Raw genomic sequence first — 19,966 nt, forward strand, 5'->3', positions numbered from 1 at the left:
TGGGCTCAAGTGATCCTCCCACTTCAGCCTCCCTAAGTACTGGGATTATAGGCATGAGCCACCACACCCCACCTGTCACTTTTAACAACAAGGCAGATAATAAATTAATCTCTCTGTCTCCTATTAGTAAAATAAATAAATAAATAAAAACAAAGCAAACCAGGTGGTTTTTAAGGAACCACTATTCCTTAAACTCTTTCTGCTGGAACTTAAAATGACTTCTAATAATTTCAAAGATTACATAGAAAAATAAATTTTTTATTGTTGAAATTACAAATAATTTTTCTTTTGAACTTATAAAAGTTTTCAGTATTCACTCCAAAGCTTCTAGAGAACAGTTTCCAATATTAATGGGTTATTTCTCCGCACTAAAAAAGGAAAGAATTCTATCTGGGAACAACACTTAACATAGAGTCCATTTTCCCCTGTAAATTCCCCTTGGAACCAGACATTAGCTCTCACAAATAAGTTCTTCACCCAACTGTGAAAAAAAATTTGTTACCACACTAATGCACTTGCTCTTCTTACTCATTTAAAATCGGATTTTGTAGGTATTTGGTGACAAACTATTATTATTTGCATAAAATTGTCCAAATACGTACTGATATCAGACAAAAAAATCTGCTAATATCTGAAGCTAAATCTCAATTTAGACAATAAGGATTTTATTTATATAACTATTGTTGAAGTTAACTGTTACGTAAGATGTTCTATCTCGATTAATGCCATTACTCCGTAAATAGTCACTTTTTCCAAAGATGTGTTCAAATTTCTCATGCCATAGGATTCACAGTAAGGACCTAGATTTTGACTTTGACAAATAATCATCCTATTAAAAAAGCCACAAATTAGTGCTTGCTTTCCTCCTTCTGGAAAGGAGGATTTGGAAGTCATGAAAGGAGTCATGGAAGATTTTAGGATATACTGCATATTATGACTCCCTCAAACAAATCAGTCCCCCAGAAGCACAGGATTAGAAGGGTGTTTCGGGAATATTTCCTGTGAGAATCTCACTACATTAAAAATTATCCTTTACATATCTATATTTTTTCCAGAGCCTTCCCAACAAAGACTCTGCCATACAGTTTCTATTGATAGCTCTAAAAGATGGGGCAAATATATCATCCTCACGAAGACACTTTCAGTTTCTTTTTCTTGGCCTTGAGTACTGGAGGCAGAGAGATCTTAAAGGCTGTCCTGAAATAACAGGAAGAAGAAAAGACTTTTTAATGCTCTAAATCTCTGAAGTGTGAGCCACCCACACAACTCAAAGATACTTACTCGCACGTAGTGCAGATAGGACTGAAATTGCAGAATACTGTAAATTAAAAAAAAATAAAACAGGATGATTTAAAAACCACAGAGTTATTTTTTGCCTGCCCCTTGACAAAGAGAAAGAAAAAAACTAGGTACAGGAACTTACTTGACAAACACACAGAACAGACATAGCCGATTTCAATGAGATTTCGATGACAGAAGCAAGCGGCCCTGTAGTCCACATGAACTGGGGGTGGGAGGATTAACTGAGATCTCTGATCTTGATCAGGAAGAAAGACCCACTTAAAAAAAAAAAAAAAAGGGACTTTTGTTTAAAATAAGGGAAAAAATGACCTGAACCCTGCCCTCCTCAGCTTTGAAACTCCAAGGCCACCTGCTTACTCCTTTCTCCCGATCACTAGCACCAGCCATCTGCTCCCATCCATTCCCCAGAACACTGGCCGAATTTTACTCAAGGTATTAGGGTCACTGTTGCTGTTTCCTTACCAGCAAATACTGCAGCAGTGAGGGCATCTGGGGCACCTTCAAGTACAGGCCTCCTGTGATGTCACAAGCCTGCAAGACACACAGAGGGCTCTCTGCCAAACTAGCACTTACTGTGTTTTTCCAGAGATGGAATCCTCACCAGTAATTATTCAGGTCTGCAAAAGGAGATGAGGGTATGACACTGCAAATTAAAAGGGAACATTTTCCAAGCGTTAATGAGGACCAGAAACTTCCAGTTACTTCTCAAGATGTTCAAGATCTCTTATTTTTCCCTCTTGACTGGTACCTTTCACTTTTTGAAGATGGTGGTGTAGGAGTGTTTGCCCTTTTTGTTTGTTACTGACATAATTTTATTATTGCCATATTTATTCATTTTCACTATGCTTTTTAACATCTTTGAGATATAATATGCCATAAAATTCACCACTTTAAGGTGTACAATCCAGTGGTTTTTAGTATATTCAGAGTTGTGCAACCATCACCTCTGTCTCATTCCAGTACATTTCCATCATTCCACAAAGAAACCCCATACCCATTATCACTCACTCCCCAAGCCCTCTCCCCCAGCCCCTGGCAGCCCTCACTCTGCTTTCTGTCTCTGTGGACTTGCCTAATCTGGGCATTTCATATGAATGGAATCATACAAAAAGAGGCCTTTTGGGACTGGCTTCTTTTTTTCTTTTTCCTCTTATTCTTTTCTTTTTTTTTCTTACAAAGACATCTGTTCTGATGGCTTCTTTCATTAACAGTTTTTTTAAAAGTTTATCTCCGCTATAGTGTATATCAGTACGTCATTTCTGTTGTAACAAATATTCCATTGTATAGATATGCCACAATTTGTTTATCTATTCATCAATGAATGGACATTTGGTTTGTTTCTACTTTTGAGCTATTATGAATAATGAAGCTATGAATATTCAAGTCCAAATTTTTGTGTGGACATATGTTTGCATTTCTCTTGAGTATGCACCTAGGAGTGTAATTGCTGGGTCACATGGTAACTCTATGTTTAACTTTTTTTTTTTTTTTTTTTTTTGAGACAGAGTCTCACTTTGTTGTCCAGGCTGGAGTGAGTGCCGTGGCGTCAGCCTAGCTCACAGCAACCTCAAACTCCTGGGCTTGAGTGATCCTTCTGCCTCAGCCTCCCGAGTAGCTGGGACTACAGGCATGCGCCACCATGCCCGGCTAATTTTTTATATATATATCAGTTGGCCAATTAATTTCTTTCTATTTATAGTAGAGACGGGGTCTCGCTCTTGCTCAGGCTGGTTTTGAACTCCTGACCTTGAGCAATCCGCCCGCCTCGGCCTCCCAAGAGCTAGGATTACAGGCGTGAGCCACAGCGCCCGGCCCTATGTTTAACTTTTTGAGAAAGTTCTAGACTGTTTTCCAAAGTGGCTATAGCATTTCACATTCCCAGCAGCAGTGAAGGAGGGATCCAATTTCTCTTATCTGTTCACCAACACCAGCTACCCCAGTGCAGTGAAGTGGGGTCTCTCCATGGTTTTGCTTTGCATTTCCCTAGTCGCTAATGATATTGAGCATCTTTTCATGTGTTCATTGGCCATTTGTAGATCTTCTCTGAGAAATGTCTACTCAAATTCCTTGCCCATTTTTAAGTGAGTTATTTGTCTTATTGGTGAGTTTAGATGAGAATACAAATCCCTTTATCAGATATGATTTCCAAATATTTTTCTCAGTTGTCTTTTTTACTTGCTTGATGGTGTCCTTTGAAGCACAACTTGTTTTTTCTTTCAGAGACAGGGTCTCACTCTGTCACCTGGCCTAGAGTGCAGTGGTATGATCATAGCTCACTGCAACCTCCAATTCCTGGGCTCACGCAATCCTTCTGTCTCAGACTCACAAATAGCTGGGACTACAGGTGCACACCACCATGCCTAGCTAATTTAAAAAAAAAATTTTTGTAGAGATAGGGTCTCACTATATTGTACACACTGGGTCTCAACCTCCTGGCCTCAAGTAATCCTCTTGTCTTGGCCTCCCCAAATGCTGGGATTACAACTGTGAGCCACTGTACCTGGCCTGATCGTTTAGGAAATATTTCTTGTGGCCAAAAAACATTTATCAAAAGCTGGGTTATTTCTTTAGACTTATTCAGGGTTTTTTTCTCTCTCTTTTTTGATTAAAGTATTAATAAAATTCAGTTTTTGTGGTTTTGGGTTTTTGTTTTCTTTTTTTTTTTTGAGACAGAGTCTCATTCTATTGTCTGGGCTAGAGTGCCATGGCATCAGCCTAGCTCACAGCAACCTCAAACTCCTAGGCTCAAGCAATCCTCCTGCTCCAGCCTCCCCAGTAGCTGGGACTACAGGCACATTCCACTATGTCCAGCTAATTCTTTTATTTTTTGTAGAGGGCAGGGTCTGACTATTGTCCAGGATAGTCTCAAATACCTGGCCGCAAGCAATCCTCCCATCCTGGCCTCCCAAAATGCTAGGATTATAGGCATGAGCCACCACTGCACCTGGCTGAAATTCAGTTTTTTAGTTTTGATTAAAAAGAAACATATAACAGTGTTGCTCAAAAGAAATATAATGCAAGAAACATATATAATTTATAATTTTCTAGTACCTCCATAAAAAAGGAGAAAAGAGGCCGGGCGAGGTGGCTCACGCCTGTAATCCTAGCTCTCTGGGAGGCCGAGGCGGGTGGATCGTTTGAGTTCAGGAGTTCGAAACCAGCCTGAGCAAAAGTGAGACCCCGTCTCTACTATAAATGGAAAGAAATTAATTGGCCAACTAATATATATAGAAAAAAATTAGCCGGGCATGGTGGCGCATGCCTGTAGTCCCAGCTACTCGGGAGGCTGAGGCAGGAGGATCACTTGAGCCCAGGAGTTTGAGGTTGCTGTGAGCTAGGCTGACGCCACGGCACTCACTCTAGCCTGGGGGACAAAGCGAGACTCTGTCTCAAAAAAAAAAAAAAAAAAAGAGAAAAGAAACAGATAAAATTTGTTTTAATTAAATATTTTATTTAATTCAATATATCCAAAGAATTATCATTTTAAATTGTAATCAATATAAAAATCATTAATTTTCATAACCAACACCAACCAAGCATTCTTTTAAAGCATACCTGTTGTAGGAGCCCTGAATCAGAGTCTAAAACGCAGGCATCGATCAAAATATTCTGAAAGAAACATTTTGAAAATATTATAGGAAAAATCACATTAATGAGTACCCTATTCTGAGAACCTACTATGTACCCAGACTCTATTCTGAAAATAGCTCATTTAATATGCATAATGATTCTACACAGCACATATTTGATTTGCATTTGGCAGCTGAAACACCCAGAACGTGGTGGGCTGTGGTCACAGAGCTAGTGGATGGCAGAGCCATTCCCCTACTCTGCCTGCCTTCAAAGTCGGTGCTCTTTTCATTACATCATGTTGCCACTCTGAGAATATCACACATGGCTACAGCAGCATTTTACACTAAAACTTAAATTTTTAGAAGGTTTTCTTTCTTTTTTTAAAGGTATCAAAGAAGAAAGTATTAATCATAATTCACCTGAACATTTCAGTTATTGCAAAGTAAAAATATTGAATTTTTACACAGCTCACTAAAGAGAGAGAAACTGAGGCAAGGTTTATGCAGCAAACTGTCAAACCAGGGATTCTTTGGATTCTTAGGTCCAAGGATGAAGTAAAGGGGTTATCTGAATACCATGAAACTATATGCAAAACTGCACTGGCGTGCCCACTGTTCTGGGGACCCATCAGATTCTCAAGCAATCCAGGATCCAAAATAGAGAAATAACTAGTACACAGTATGGATTCTGGATTCCTAGCCCTTTAATTTTTTCAGACTCTCTCGCTGAACAGGCCATTTAAAAAATAAAACTGATTCCTTCCTTCATTATGAAACAAATATTCTTTAAAAGGTAGGCTCTCAATTCACCTGTTTCTGTGCTGCAAAGATGACATTCATGAAGTTCATATACTGCAAAGCACTGTCTTCTGCAGCCTTAATCACCTAAAAATTAGAGTCATGTTAATACCTCTCAGGCACATCCCTCTTAAATGTCTCATTCAATACTCTCACTCAAATGTCACACAGTATACAGTGAACCATGACCAGTATTATTTTTCCAATTTGTCTTCCCATTCATTATTACTAAATAATATCTAAAGTGTAAAGATGACAGCAAAATTTCTCCCCAAATCCCACCTCCCAGAGATATACCTTATTAATACTTAGATGAACATCCTTCCATTATAGAGAGCATCTGTGTGGACAAGTATATACACTCACACCCAAAATACACACACACACACACACACACACACACACACACACACACACACAGGTATAACTGGATGACAGTCTACCTAGTGTTCTGCACTGATTTTTCAGTCCACAATATGTGGGAGGGATCTTTTTATGTCAATGAATTGGAATATATATTAGGCTTCTTGCTGACTTCATAGATTTCCACTAGCTAACTATCTACAAAGGATATTTAAGCAGTTTCCAATTCTCAGTTTTAAACCATACTGTGATGACACCCTCATATACCCTTTGCAAAAATCCCCATTGCCTCCCGAAGATAACTGGTAATTGCTAAACTGTATGCACACTTAATTTTGATACAGATTACCCAACTGCCCTCCAAAAAGGTTTACCAATTTATCCTCCCATCAGTGATATGGGAGGACCATTTTCTTTTCTTTTTTATTTTTGAGATACAGTCTCACTCTTGCCTGGGCTAGAGTGCCATGGCGTCAGCCTAACTCACAGCAACCTCAAACTCCTGGACTCAAGCAATCCTCCTGCCTCAGCCTCCTGAGTGGCTGGAACCACAGGCATGCGCCACCATGCCTGGCTAATTTTTTATATATATATTTTTAGTTGGCCAATTAATTTCTTTCTATTTTTAGTAGAGATGGGGTCTCTCTCTTGCTCAGGCTGGTCTAACTCCTGAGCTCAAACAATCCGCCCACCTTGGCCTCCCATAGTACTAGGATTACAGGCGTGAGCCACCGCGCCTGGCCAGGGAGGACCATTTTCTATAACCAATTTCTAACATCATCGTCAACCCCAGGAACTACCAGATTTTTCATTTGTGCTAAGCAATAAGCAAACAATGAAAATCTCATTATTTGACATTTCTTTGCTTCCTAGTAAGGCTAAACATATTTTCTTTTCTCTTTTCCTTTTTGAGACAGGGTCTCCCTCTGTTGCCTGGACTGGAGTGCAGTGGCACAAACATAGCTCATTGCAGCCTCCAACTCCTGAGCTCAAGCGATCCTCCTGCCTCAGCCTCCCAAAGTGCCAGAATTATAGGCATGAGTCAACGTGCCCAGCCTATAATGTGTTTTAATGACTAACAGAGCAAGTTCCTACTTATTATTCCCTTTTAGAAAGTTCCTGGCTATTCTCTTTGATTTATTCTTCCAGATAAACTGTTGACTTTCTTTCTTAAATCTTTCCACCCTGCCAGGAAAAAAAAAAACCTTATTGATATTCTGATTGAGATTGCAAAATTTACAGTGTGACTTTGGAAAAACTGATATCCAAGAATAAAATATGGCCCTCCATTTATTCAGTTCTTTTACTTCTCTCAGAATTTTAGTTTTTCTTCCTAATCACTTTTACACATTGCTTATTAAATTAATTCTGAATACTTACCATTTTTTGCATATATTATAAATAGGTCTTATTTCCTATTGTTTTCCAAATGTCTACAGTTAAATATAAACATAGTATTGACTTTTTAAATCTTACCAATATCCTTGATTTCATTTCCTGATTATCTATAAAAAGATAAAAACAGATTACAATATTACTAAATCTTACTAAACATATGTGGTTTCCTAACCAATTTTTAAGCAGTCCACTAAACACAGTAGTAAAATAGGTATGATTACAGTTCTCATAAAAAAAGTACACTCCTACCTTTGACTTCTTTGTTCATTCTGTGAATGTCTTTCTTGGTATTAAGGATTACAAAAATATTATTTTATTTCATAAATATTTATAACGAACATAAAAATAATCTCAAAGTTTAGTTAAATAAACCCAGCATTCACCTGGCTAAAAAAGGAAATGCTCCACTTAACTGTGATAGATACACAAGAGTGACTGGGAGTTTTCAATCACTAATTCTGCAATCAATTGGGCTTTGTAATCTAATCAAAATATGATCTTTGTCTCAGAAGATTAAAATCACCACTATTTCATTGTTCTATTATCATCTACCATGTCTTGGATTTGAATACTAGGACCACAAGTAAATCAATAAGCCAATCAACTGTGGTAACAAATTTGAAAACCATACAAAGATGATTAGACAGCCTAAATCAGAGTCTGGAACAAAGGAATCACTCCATATTGTCGAAAAGAATTTTTTGATTATATAAAACTGAGGGAACATCACATAAACAGATAAAATTGAAAATGCTTAGAAAGCTGTTACTGTCCTCCACTAAGTACAAAATAACCTGTTTGTCTATAGAGAAGCAGCCACTCATTTATTAAGCTTCAGGGTCAGTACATAGCTTTTAAAATCAAACACTGTTCCCAACTCCCATCTATTTTGATAAATCCCCAATTTGTCAAAATAAGAAACAAGGAAGCATCCTGAGGAGGCATTGGGTGCAAGGAGAAGGACATACTAGAGACACCGGAGTTTTCTCATTCTTCTGACTTCAAGTTTTTACAGCTATCTTAAAAACATTTCAAAGCCAAGATAAACTATTTTTTTTATTATCTACCACTTTATTATATTCATTCCTCCTATTAATGGACACTCAAGATTCTAAGTAATGTCACAAGTTAAGATATATCTCTTACAGAAGACACCTTCTGTATCATTCAGACACCAAGGATACAGCAAAGGGCTTTAGCCAGGGATCCTGCCAGCAGAGTTTCTGTATGTTGACCCTTTATGTCACCTACAAATAACAACAACAACAACAAAAATTACAAAGGAATTTTTAATTACTGTCTTGAACTAAAATCATTTTGTACTTTCTTGAACTAAGTATGCTTTTGAACCAAAGCATTCTTAGAAGAAGCATTGCAATCATCTGGAACAGGGGCTCCAAACCTGGGCCAATGTGCCCTGCAGGGGACATCTGGCAACATCTGAAGGCATATTTGCTTGCTGCAACTGGAGGATGTTACGGTATCTAGTGGGTCGAGGCCAGGGAGGCTGCTAAGTATTCTACAATGCACAGGACAGTCCCTATGGCAAAGAGTTGTCTAGCCCCAAATGTCAACAGTGCTAAGGTTGATGCAGATAGCAACGGGTCAGATTTTGGAGATACTTCTGAGGCTAAACTACTGGGGTTTTATATCAAATTAGATGTTAGACGTGAGAGGAAAGTAGTCAAAAGTGAAAGCTTTAAATTTGGAAAACTAGGTAGATGAAGGTGACAGAATAGGGAATGGAAATTGTGGCATAAATTGAAGGGAAAGATAATGAAACTGGTCTGGGCCATGTTAAGGAACCAGTGGGGCACTTAAATGGAGAAGTTTGAGCTTAAAAGAAATCCTGGGTTAGAGACAAAAATTGGGAAGTATTCATATATAAATGATTATTAAAGATAAAAGTGGATAAAAACATAGAAAAGAAGAAAATAAAAATAAATACTTCAAGGGACTTAAAGTATTTTTAACTTTTTTTAACTTTTAAAGGAAAAGTTAGAAACAGAGACTAAGAAATGGTTCAAAAAAGAGGAAAAACAGGTCAACAGGATATCCTTAGAAGCCAAAAAATATCTTTCAGGAAGTGAAAGCTGGCTCACACCTATAATCCCAACACTTTGGGAGGTGTGAGAGGTGGGAGGATTCCTTGAGGCCAGGGGTTCGAGACCAGCCTGAGCAATATAGTGAGATCCCATCCCTACAACAAATAGAAAAATTAGCCAGGCATGGTAGTACGTGCCCTAATCAAGAGGCTGAGACAGGAAGATCGCTTGAACCCAGAAGTTTGAGGTTTCAGTGAGCTATGCTGATAACACTGTACTCTAGCCTAGGCAACAGAGTGAGACCTATCTCACACACACACAAAAAAAGTAGTAGTAGTCAGGTACAGTGGCTTGCATTTATAGTCCCCAAACTACTCAGGAGGTTGAGGCAGGAGGATCATTTGAGCCTAGGAATTCTAGAGCAGCCTGGGCAACACAGTGAGATCCTATATCTAAGAAAAAAGAAAGGCCGGGCATGGTGGCTCACACCTGTAATCCTAGCATTCTGGGAGGCCGAGGCGGGCAGATCGCTCAAGATCAGGAGTTCAAAACCAGCCTGAGCAAGAGCGAGACACTATCTCTACTAAAAATAGAAAGAAATTAATTGGTCAACTAAAAATATATAGAAAAAATTAGCCAGACATGGTGGCGCATGCCTGTAGTCCCAGCTACTTGGGAGGCTGAGGCAAGAGGATCGCTTGAGACCAGACTGATGCCACAGCACTCTAGCCTGGGCAACAGAGTGAGACTCTGTCTTAAAAAAAAAAAAAAAAAGAAAAGAAAAAAGAAAAAAAATTAGCCGCTGTGGTGGTGAACATCAGTAGTCCCCAGCTACTTGGGAGGCTGAGACAGGATGAGCAGGATGATCCTTTGAGCCCAGGAGTTTGAAGATGCTGTGAGCTACGTGATCAGGCCACTGCACCCCAGTGTGGGCGACAGAACAAAAGACCCTGTCTCAAAAGCAAAAGCCAAAAACACCAAAAAAAAGTAGTAAAGGCTGGTCAACAGTGTCAAATGCTGTAGAGGTGAGGCAAATTATACAGACTTTGATGAAAATGATTCTTAAAAAGAAAAGGAAAAGTATGCAAGTAGATAATATCAAGTGATGCGAATCTTTGAACTTTATGAACTTTATGCGTCAAAGACCTCCAAAATCAACTCCATTTGCAAAATAACAGTAATTTTTTTAAAAAGCTGTTACCCTTGGTCATTAGATCTTTAATCTCTTCAACAATAACTTCATTTGCTGCTGTTAACAGCTCGTATTTTCCATCTTTACTCCCTGAGGGATTAAATTCAGGAGGAGGGTTGCCAGGGTCTCCAAAGAAGTCTCCAAGTCTGCCATTCTTTCCAGGATATAAAAATCGACTGAAACAGCAGAGGAAAAAAATCTAGTTACAAGAGGATGCACTGCCCTTGCTCTTACTCATGATCAGAATGAAATTTAGCAGAGAAAACAAAATCACACCAATTTTGGACTCATAAGATTCTATAATAAATTTCATTTTTAAAAAATATATAAAATGGGCAAATTGCCAAACATTCACCTACCACCACACATTTTAATGGTTCCAGTGTTTTCTGAACAATGAGTGGAAATAAAGAGAGTATTGGGTTATAGTCTCCTGAAATGCTTCAGGGTGGTCCCCATACTTTCCTTTCTCAGATAACAATCAGAAGAGATTCCTACCAAATTCTAACTTACTACTAGTTTATTATTTGAGGTACATTATTATCTACTACAGTAATAAAAATCTGGTCCAAGGGTCCCTGAAAAGATTCTCTTTGTGCTTCATGACTCTTAAGGTAATCACACAGAGGACACTTTTGATTTAAAGAAAAAGAAAGGAAGAAAGAAAAGTCTGGCTGTTATAGCTTTTACTGGTATCTTAACCAAACTAGCATCATCTTTTTCACTCAATTCTGAGAAAAATGTAGAGTGAGGATGGGAGCAGGTGTGTATGCTTGGTGGCCCCATGGCTCTTTCACCCACCAGAGGCAGTAGCCCTAAGAACCAAGAAAATTTGAGAAGTAGCCAATAATCTCAGATAAAATATGTTGGTAAGCAAGAGTTACTTCTATTGTGATGTAACAGTTAATTCGTTGAAGAACTGTATCTTATACCAGGATTCAGTTCTACATTCGGTGCATAACATGATAAATAAATATAGTCAAAATCATTCATGAAAACTCTTACCATTTACATGCCCATATTTACACACCAGCTGCAGGCTAATGGCACCATCTTGCAGTGAGTCTAACACAGCCAGTTTCTACCCCAATATTAGAAAAGATCATTGTTTCTTCAGTTAAGCACCAGATGGGATAGTTGGCTTGGGTTTTGAAGCCAATATTATAAGAAAAATCTTTTCTTTCTAAACACCAGAATCACCCACAGAGCAGCAGAACAGTCACGTCCTGAAAGGTAAGCAGACCTCAGACTGGCTGAAAGGAAAACAGAATCACACCTCCCATCTTACCTGCCCTCTATGGGAGACACATATTGAAAAGACAGGTATGAGGAAGTACCTGCCCGATTTGATAGTTCTTTCTCCTATTTTGCCTAGACAATATAGTTCAATCTGTGTAAATGACCTGTGCCACTGTGCAACTCTACTATCTATCAACTCATGAAGTTTTCAATATTCATAGAATTCAAATGTACATGTACTGGTTCTTGATGCTGTATCTGTTGTTCACTGGTACAGAAAAAAATTTTCTTTGACAACATGGGGTAGGAACAAGATATACCAACTGGCACAGAAAACTCATGAATGTTCAGAACTGAACAGAAAAAATAATCATATTAGTCATACCTTTCTTGAATGTGACTTGCTATCACAGCAAGTTTATTGGAACGATTCATGAATAAATGGGAATTTCCCAGCACCATCACAGCATCAATGCATTTGGATAAAGTAAACTGTCGACGAAATAAAAGGCATTGGAAAAACAAATTAGCTATCCAAATAACTGTCAGGTCTTAAAATTAAGGCTTCATTTAAATTTTATATAAGTATTCACTGCTAAAAATTTATTCAGGAGCATAAACAAAAACACTTGAAAACTATAGTTTTCTAATTTTACTTATATGAGATCATTCCTTCATCAGTACAATATTCCACAAATATTTTTTGCATAACATTTAGGGAATAACAAACATGTCATATCTTCTGTGATAAAATTACTAGCAAACTACTGCTACCTGTTAAATGGATATTTAATACATGCTGAATAAACTGGAGATTTGTAAGAGTTTTCAATTAATTTATTCACTAAGCATGCTGACTGCCTGCTACACGCCAGGCAAAGACCCCTTCTCTCATGGAGCTCACATTCTCACAGGTACTAACAGTATTAATAATACTAAGAAACATAAGGAGATATTTTTATAATCCTGGAATAAGACATGTTTCTCTTCAAGAAATAAATATTTCAGGTAGAAAACAAAACATTGGTAAATTTCAGACTATTGAAAAAGAACTTAAATCTATTAAAATTTCCATGACAAAACATGACACTATAAACAAAAGTGAAAGGCAAGTTAAAAACTGGAGAAAAATACTTACAACATATGACAAGCAATGGGTTAGCCCTTTAAAATAGAGTATCCACAAATCAGTAATTGAAAAAAAAAAACACCCAAAGAAAAAAATGGGCAATGCCCCAAGGGAGAAGTAAAAATGGCCATCAAATTCATTAAAAGCAAACTGAGATTGTATTGTGTTTTGCACATTATATTGGCAAAAGATAAGACAAGGAGACAGAATATCTTATGTTGGTACAAGAAAAGAGGAATTCTCACACACCACTGATGAAGAGTGCAAACTAAGCCTTTCTGGAGAGTAACAGGGCAATACCAGCAATGTGCTGCTAAGTGTTTAGCCACTGGCTCCCTAAACAACTAGGTGTACATATGTTTATTTCAAATATTGCTGATACAAAGGTTTGTAAAACATAATTTACAAATAATAATGAAATACACAATACTGTTTATGGTAAATTCCATGTAGTGAATTGATTCTCATAGAATGCCTATGTTGAGTTTTTCTGAATTCTTGTATTCATCATAGTAAATTCACGGTTTCAACTGCAACAGTATAGTTCTGACACAAATACTGTATGATTTTTTTTTTTAATGTTACGGAGTAAGAGGAAAGTGAAACAATTACACTTGGTATAAGCCGGGGGTGGGGAACCTGCAGCCTTAAGGCCACATGTGGCCTTTTAGGTCCTTAAGTGTGGCCTTTTGACTGAATCCAAATTTTACAGAACAAATCTTTTTATTTTTATTAATACATTTTTGTTCATCTCTTATAGTTTTATTTGACTTTTAAAATGAATGTATTTAAAATACCAAAGAATAAAATAAGTTTCCACAAAATAATCCTCCTAGATTGACAGGCACAATTAGAACATTAGGAAGCCATAAGGGCTAAATTGACAGCTGCTACACTCATGATTTAGTTCTAACTTCCCCAGCCTGACTGGTGCCACTAACACACGAGGCTGGCTGGTGAGTTTATGGGGGTCGAGAATGCCAGTCTGTTATCAGCTTTTGACAACAGTGCACTGTGTTTCTATTTGAAGTAAAATTTGTGAACAGTTGTACAACTCCACAGTATATTTTAATTCTGTCTGCTTAACAGTCCATCATGTCAAAGAAGACAAGAGAATGCTGAAGAAAACAGATTTTTTTTTTTTTGAGACAGTCTCACTTTGTTGCTCAGGCTAGAGTGAGTGCCGTGGCGTCAGCCTAGCTCACAGCAACCTCAATCTCCTGGGCTCAAGTGATCCTTCTGCCTCAGCCTCCTGAGTAGCTGGGACTACAGGCATGAGCCACCATGTCCGGCTAATTTTTTTTGGTATATATATTTTTAGTTGGTCAATTAATTTCTTTCTATTTTTCATAGAGACGGGGTCTTGCTCAGGCTGGTTTCAAACTCATGACCTTGAGCGATCCGCCCACCTCAGCCTCCCAGAGTGCTAGGATTACAGACTGTGAGCCACCACACCCAGCCGAAAACAGATTTTTTAATGAGGATTGGGAATTGCAATATTATCTTGTTTCTGTTAAAGATAAGATGATTTGCTTGCTTGAAATTCAATGCTCATCAGCATTATAACACTTATAAGGACCACGAATATTTTAAATTATTGGGAAAGGGAAGGGAAAGGTGTAAAAGGTTGTAATGTAAAAATTAAAAGATGAAAAGCAAAAGCTAGAAACAATGCCACTGAAGCAACTTATAAAGTAGTTTATATACTCAGGAAAAAAGGGAAGCCATTCAGTGATGTAGAAATTGTGAAAGAATATTTATAAACCATGTGTCCAACAAAGGACTTGCACCTAGAATATACAAAGAAATCTCAAAGCTCAACAGTTAAAAAAGCAAACAAACAATACAATTAGAAAATGGACAAAAGATATAAAAAGACATTTCACCACAAAGGCCATACAGTTGGCAAATATAAGCACATGGGAAGATGTCCAACAACAGCAGGCATTACAGAAAGGCAAATTAAGACCACATCTATTAAAATAGCTAGCAAAAAAAAAAAAAAATACTGACAACACCAAATGCTAGTGAGAGATGCAGAGAAACTGGATGTCTCACACATTGCTGCTGGGAATGTAAAATGGTACAGCCACTCTGAAAAACAGTATGGCAGTTTCTTACAAAAAAACAAAACAAAACCCAAACATATAATTACCATATGACTTAGGAATTGCACTCCTGGGCATTTATCCCGGGGAAATGAAAATTGTGTCCACACAAAACCCCATGTACAAATTTTCAGAACAGCTTTTTGTGTAGTAATTCAAAACTGGAAACAATCCAAATGTCCTTCAATAGGAGAATAATTAAACAAAATATGGTACATCAGACCATGGAATACTACTCAGCATAAAAAGAAAATAATGTGAATTTAACCTGGAATTAGACACAGAAAAAGAAAAAAAAAATGAAATAATTATTGATACATGCAATGACTTGGATGGATCTCAAGGGCATTATGTTGAATGAACAAAAGCCAACTGCAAAGGTTACCTACTATATAATCTATTTACCAAACAAAATTAGAGAGATGGAGAACAGGTTAACACATTAGCATTTACCAGAGGTTAGGGATAGAGACTAGAAAGGGACAGCAATGACTGCAGAAGGTGTAGCCCAAGTGAGCTCCTTTGCAGTGAAGGTTCCACATCTTGATTGTGGTGGTGGCTACACAAATCTGTGCATATGATAAAATTGTATAGAACAACACACACACCCACACATACACACAGAAATTAGTGCATGTAAAACTTGCAATCTGAATAAGGTCTGTAGATTGCACGGATGGTTTCAATATTGTACTATAGTTAAATAAGATGGGGGAAGCTGAGTGAAAGGTACTTGGGATATTGCTGCACCATTTTTTACAGTTTCCTGTGACTCTATTGTTACTTCATCATGAACTATTTCAAAATACAAAATATTCTTTTAAAGACTACTTATTGTGTGGAATTAATATATGAAACGTCCAAACGTCCAGAAAAGGCCATAGAAAGACAGAAGGCAGATCAGTGGTTGTCAGGAGCTTGTAGGTAGAAGCAGGAATTGCCTGCAAATAGGCATGAAGAATGAGGGAACTTTATTCGGTAAAAGAAATGTTCTAAAATGGAATTGTGGTACTGGTTACACAATGTCACAAATTTACAAAAAATAATAACAATAATAATAATCACTGACTACAGTTCAGTGTACAGTATAATGGGTAGATTTTGTGGTATGCAAATTATACCTTAATAAAGCCATTTTTAAAAAAAAGCAATATAAACATACACTCAGTTAAAACAGAATTATCCAAAGGCTTGTTCAAGCAGTTTTACCTGAGATTCCTTCAATGCTTGTTTTCCCCACCAAATTGGGTTGGTATCAACTATGATAACTAGAAGATTCAATTCATCTTCTGAAAATTAATGAGAAACAAAATTTTATAATTGTTTTTACATTAGCCTTATGAAAATGAATCAAAGCTAACATTCCCAATTCACAAATTAAATTCAGAGCAAGCACAACTACGTGCCCTTCAATGTTTATCATCCTACAATGGAGACTAACAGAAGCCCTAGTTCTTTTAGAGATTGAAGTGGGCCCTTAGCAAGTTCTTGCCTGCTTCCTGTAAACTCCATGAGGGCAGGGATTTTTGTCTGTTTTGTTTATAGCTTATCTTCAGCTCTTAGCATACTGCTTAGTACATAGCAGATGCTCAATGAATGTCTACTAGGCCAGGTGTGGTGGCTCACGCCTGTAATCCTAGCACTCTGGGAGGCCGAGGTGGGCGGATCGCTCAAGGTCAGGAGTTAGAAACCAGCCTGAGCAAGAGCGAGACCCCCATCTCTACTATAAATAGAAAGAAATTAATTGGCCAACTAATATATATAGAAAAAATTAGCCGGGCATGGCGGCGCATGCCTGTAGTCCCAGCTACTAGGGAGGCTGAGGCAGAAGGATCCCTTGAGCCTAGGAGTTTGAGGTTGCTGTGAGCTAGGCTGATTCCACGACACTCACTCTAGCCTGGGCAACAAAATGAGACTCTGTCTCAAAAAAAAAAAAAAAAAAAAAAAATGAATGTCTACTGAATGAACCCAAAGATATTTGCATTTTGCCTGGTCAAGGGCAGAAGGCACTGATTAACCAATAGCAGGAATCCCAGTGGTAGAACTTCAGGCATGAAGAATTAAAGGGAGACATAGTAGTCAATGTGGTGTGTTCCATCAAGTCACCCAACAGCAAGGCCAACTGTGATTAGCAGCCAATTTTTTTTTGATACAGAATCTTACTCTGTTGCCTGTGCTAGAGTGCCATGGTCTCAGCCTAGCTCACAGCAACCTCAAACTCCTGGGCTCAAGCAATCCTTCTGCCCAGCCTCAGGTGGGACTATAGGCATGTGCCACCATACCCGGATAATTTTAATTTTTTGTATATATTTTTAGTTGGCCAATTAATTTCTTTCTATTTTTAGTAGAGATGGCTCTCACTCTTGCTCAGGCTGGTTTCAAACTCCTGACCTTGAGCAATCCACCCACCTCGGCCTCCCAGAGAGCTAGGATTACAGGTGTGAGCCACCGCACCAGCCAGAAGCCAATTTTTAAAAGACAAAATCCAAAATGTAAAGCAATTCTTATATAAATCATTTATTGTGAAAAGGAATTAGGCTACTCTCAAAAGTGACAAACACAACTAAACAGGCTACCTTAACACATTAATCATTCTTTCGAACTTTTTTTTTTGACAAAGGGGTCTCACTATGTTGCCTAGGCTGATCTTGCCTCAGCTTCCCAAGTAGCTGGGAGTGTAAGCAGGTGCCACTGTGAGCACATTAATCATTCAACAAACATTTACACTAAGTATCAGAGTTAGGTATTGGGGATACTGGATCCAAGCCCTCAAAGAGCATATACTCCAAATGAGGTGACAGATATATAAACCCTTCTGAAAAACCCAGGATGCCCATTTTATAGCAAAAAGCAGTAATGCCTATCCTGCCTCAGTACCTTCCTTCCTGCAGCCCCTTATCTCCATCAGGATAAACCCCACCCCATCTTTGATTTCTGCATATTCAGATCCTCATTACTCTTCACAGGCACAAGCCAATGCCGCCTTTCTTCCAGCAGGTCAAGGCTCCCTATCTCAGGACAGCAGGAATGCCAGACTCTGCACCAGGTGCTGGCATCTCTAATCCCATAATCCCACTTCATCCTGACAACCCAACAAAGTACATATTACTGCCTTTTTTCACCAATTATAAGATGTACCCCCCTTTTTTTTATATTAACAGTTGCTGAAATCCAGATGGTATCTTACCATTAAGATTGGCAATGTTTTTTTCTTTTTTGGTGGTACATTAAGAAAAGGCATACTTCATCATCAATATTGTCTTAGGTTAGATGAAATGTGGCATATGGTATTCCTATTTTGCAAATAAAAGTAACATGCCCTAAGTCACATGGCCAGCTAGCAAGTGGCAAGGCCAAAGCCCTGTTCTGAAGACAGATCTGCTAGTCTCTGATGACTATGGCTCCCAGCTGGGTGGGGTGACTCACGCCTGTAATCCCAGCACTCTGGGAGGCAAAGGTGGGGGGATAGCTTGAGCTCAGGCGTTGAAGACCAGCTGGGGCAAGAGCAAGACCCCAGTCTCTACTGAAAATAGAAAAAATTAGCCAGGTGTGGTGACACACGCCTGTAGTCCCAGCTCCTTGGGAGGCTGAGGCAAGAGGATCACTCGAGCCCAGGAGTTTAAGGTTGCTGTGAACTAGGCTAATGTCACAGCCCTCTAGCCCAGGCAACAGAGTGAGACTTTGTTTAAAAAAAAAAAAAGAGTATGGACAATTATTACTGCCTCTGAAAGGATCTCCCTGTTTCTAGCCTTGCTCCCCACAATCCATTTTCCACACTGCACCAAAAGTCACCTTTTAAAATTGTAAACCAGGCCGGGCGCTGTGGCTCACGCCTGTAATCCTAGCTCTTGGGAGGCCGAGGCGGGCGGATTGCTCAAGGTCAGGAGTTCAAAACCAGCCTGAGCAAGAGCGAGACCCCGTCTCTAAAAAAAAATAAAATAAAATAAAATTGTAAACCAGTTCATAACACTTCCTTGCTTAAAACTCTACAACGGCTTTGTATTACACTTAAAAATAAAGGTCAACCACTTTATTATCATGGCCCACAAGGCCCTGTATGACCCGCGACTGGCTAGTTCTCTGATCTCATCTCCTGTAGCCTTTTTCTTCAAGACATCAGGCTCCATAACTGGTACTTTATTGTATGAATGAAAGTCCCCCCACCTTCTTCTACCCCCAGGCTCTCCATTTCTTTCTTCTCAGTGTAACCGGGTGGCTCGACTTGCCAGAGCCTTTGCATTTAAAAGGCACTTTCCCAGGACTTCGAATTCAAGTCTGAGTTTCAACATCCCGCTCTCCTTGGACTCCTATGTAAAGTAGCTTTCCTCCCCGACCCTAGTGATGATCTACCACACCATCCTATTACGTTGTCTTCGCAGCTCTCGTCACCCTTTGGATTTATTTTTATTCACTCGCCGACTGCCTGGCCTCGCCCACTGCAGCGGAACCTCCACGAGGGCCCCTGCCTCTCATCCTCTCTGCTCCAGCGCAGAAAATAGCGCCCGGAACACAGGAGGCGATCCCAAAATATTCACTGAATGAATGACTGGATACGCTGGCTACTCCTCTAAAGACCAATCGAGTTCCACCCAGCCCAAAAGACACACTCCATTACGCAGGTCCCGGGCAAGCCGAGTCCGCCCAGCCCCGGGGTGCGGGGTCCCGCCCAACGCGGCCCTCACCGTCTGAGACCATGGCGGCCCAGCACCTCAGCGTAGAGCAGGCAGCGGTCGGCGAGCGTCCGGGATCCTCCGCACCCCGACTTCCGGCGCCGCCGAGCGCCGCGCAGGGTGGTTTGGCCCGAGCCGCGCGCCGTACCC

The 19,966-nt window shown here is 39.1% G+C and overlaps 1 protein-coding gene across 2 annotated transcripts; it reads right to left on the reverse strand.

The window, feature by feature from the left end:
- Positions 1–237: 237 nt before the first annotated feature.
- Positions 238–19,932, reverse strand: GTF2H3 (general transcription factor IIH subunit 3). 2 transcript variants are annotated; one of them, XM_075996478.1, is made up of 13 exons: positions 19,829–19,932; positions 16,356–16,435; positions 12,295–12,401; positions 10,680–10,846; positions 8,618–8,680; positions 7,683–7,712; positions 7,512–7,540; positions 5,685–5,759; positions 4,858–4,911; positions 1,765–1,833; positions 1,424–1,504; positions 1,282–1,318; positions 238–1,197 (listed from the first exon to the last, which is right to left on the reverse strand). In XM_075996478.1, the coding sequence occupies exons 1-13, from the start codon at positions 19,839–19,841 to the stop codon at positions 1,142–1,144; spliced, it is 861 nt and encodes a 286-aa protein (XP_075852593.1). In that variant the 5' UTR covers positions 19,842–19,932; the 3' UTR covers positions 238–1,141. The 2 variants fall into 2 exon arrangements, with proteins under 2 accessions (XP_075852593.1, XP_020138711.1); XM_020283122.2 differs by having other exon boundaries at positions 1,424–1,559.
- Between the last annotated feature and the right edge of the window lie 34 nt (positions 19,933–19,966).

Source organism: Microcebus murinus, chromosome 22 (assembly GCF_040939455.1).
Source record: "Microcebus murinus isolate Inina chromosome 22, M.murinus_Inina_mat1.0, whole genome shotgun sequence".
Lineage (NCBI taxonomy): Eukaryota > Metazoa > Chordata > Mammalia > Primates > Cheirogaleidae > Microcebus > Microcebus murinus.

Excerpts from the sequence above, each read along its gene's own strand:
- GTF2H3 (XM_020283122.2), bottom strand. Across the intron at positions 12,402-16,355 it reads AAGCATTGAAGGAATCTCAG|TTTACTTTATCCAAATGCAT; the intron begins GTAAAACTGCTT and ends TTTCGTCGACAG. Across the intron at positions 1,319-1,423 it reads CTGTTCTGTGTGTTTGTCAA|TATTCTGCAATTTCAGTCCT; the intron begins GTAAGTTCCTGT and ends TTTAATTTACAG.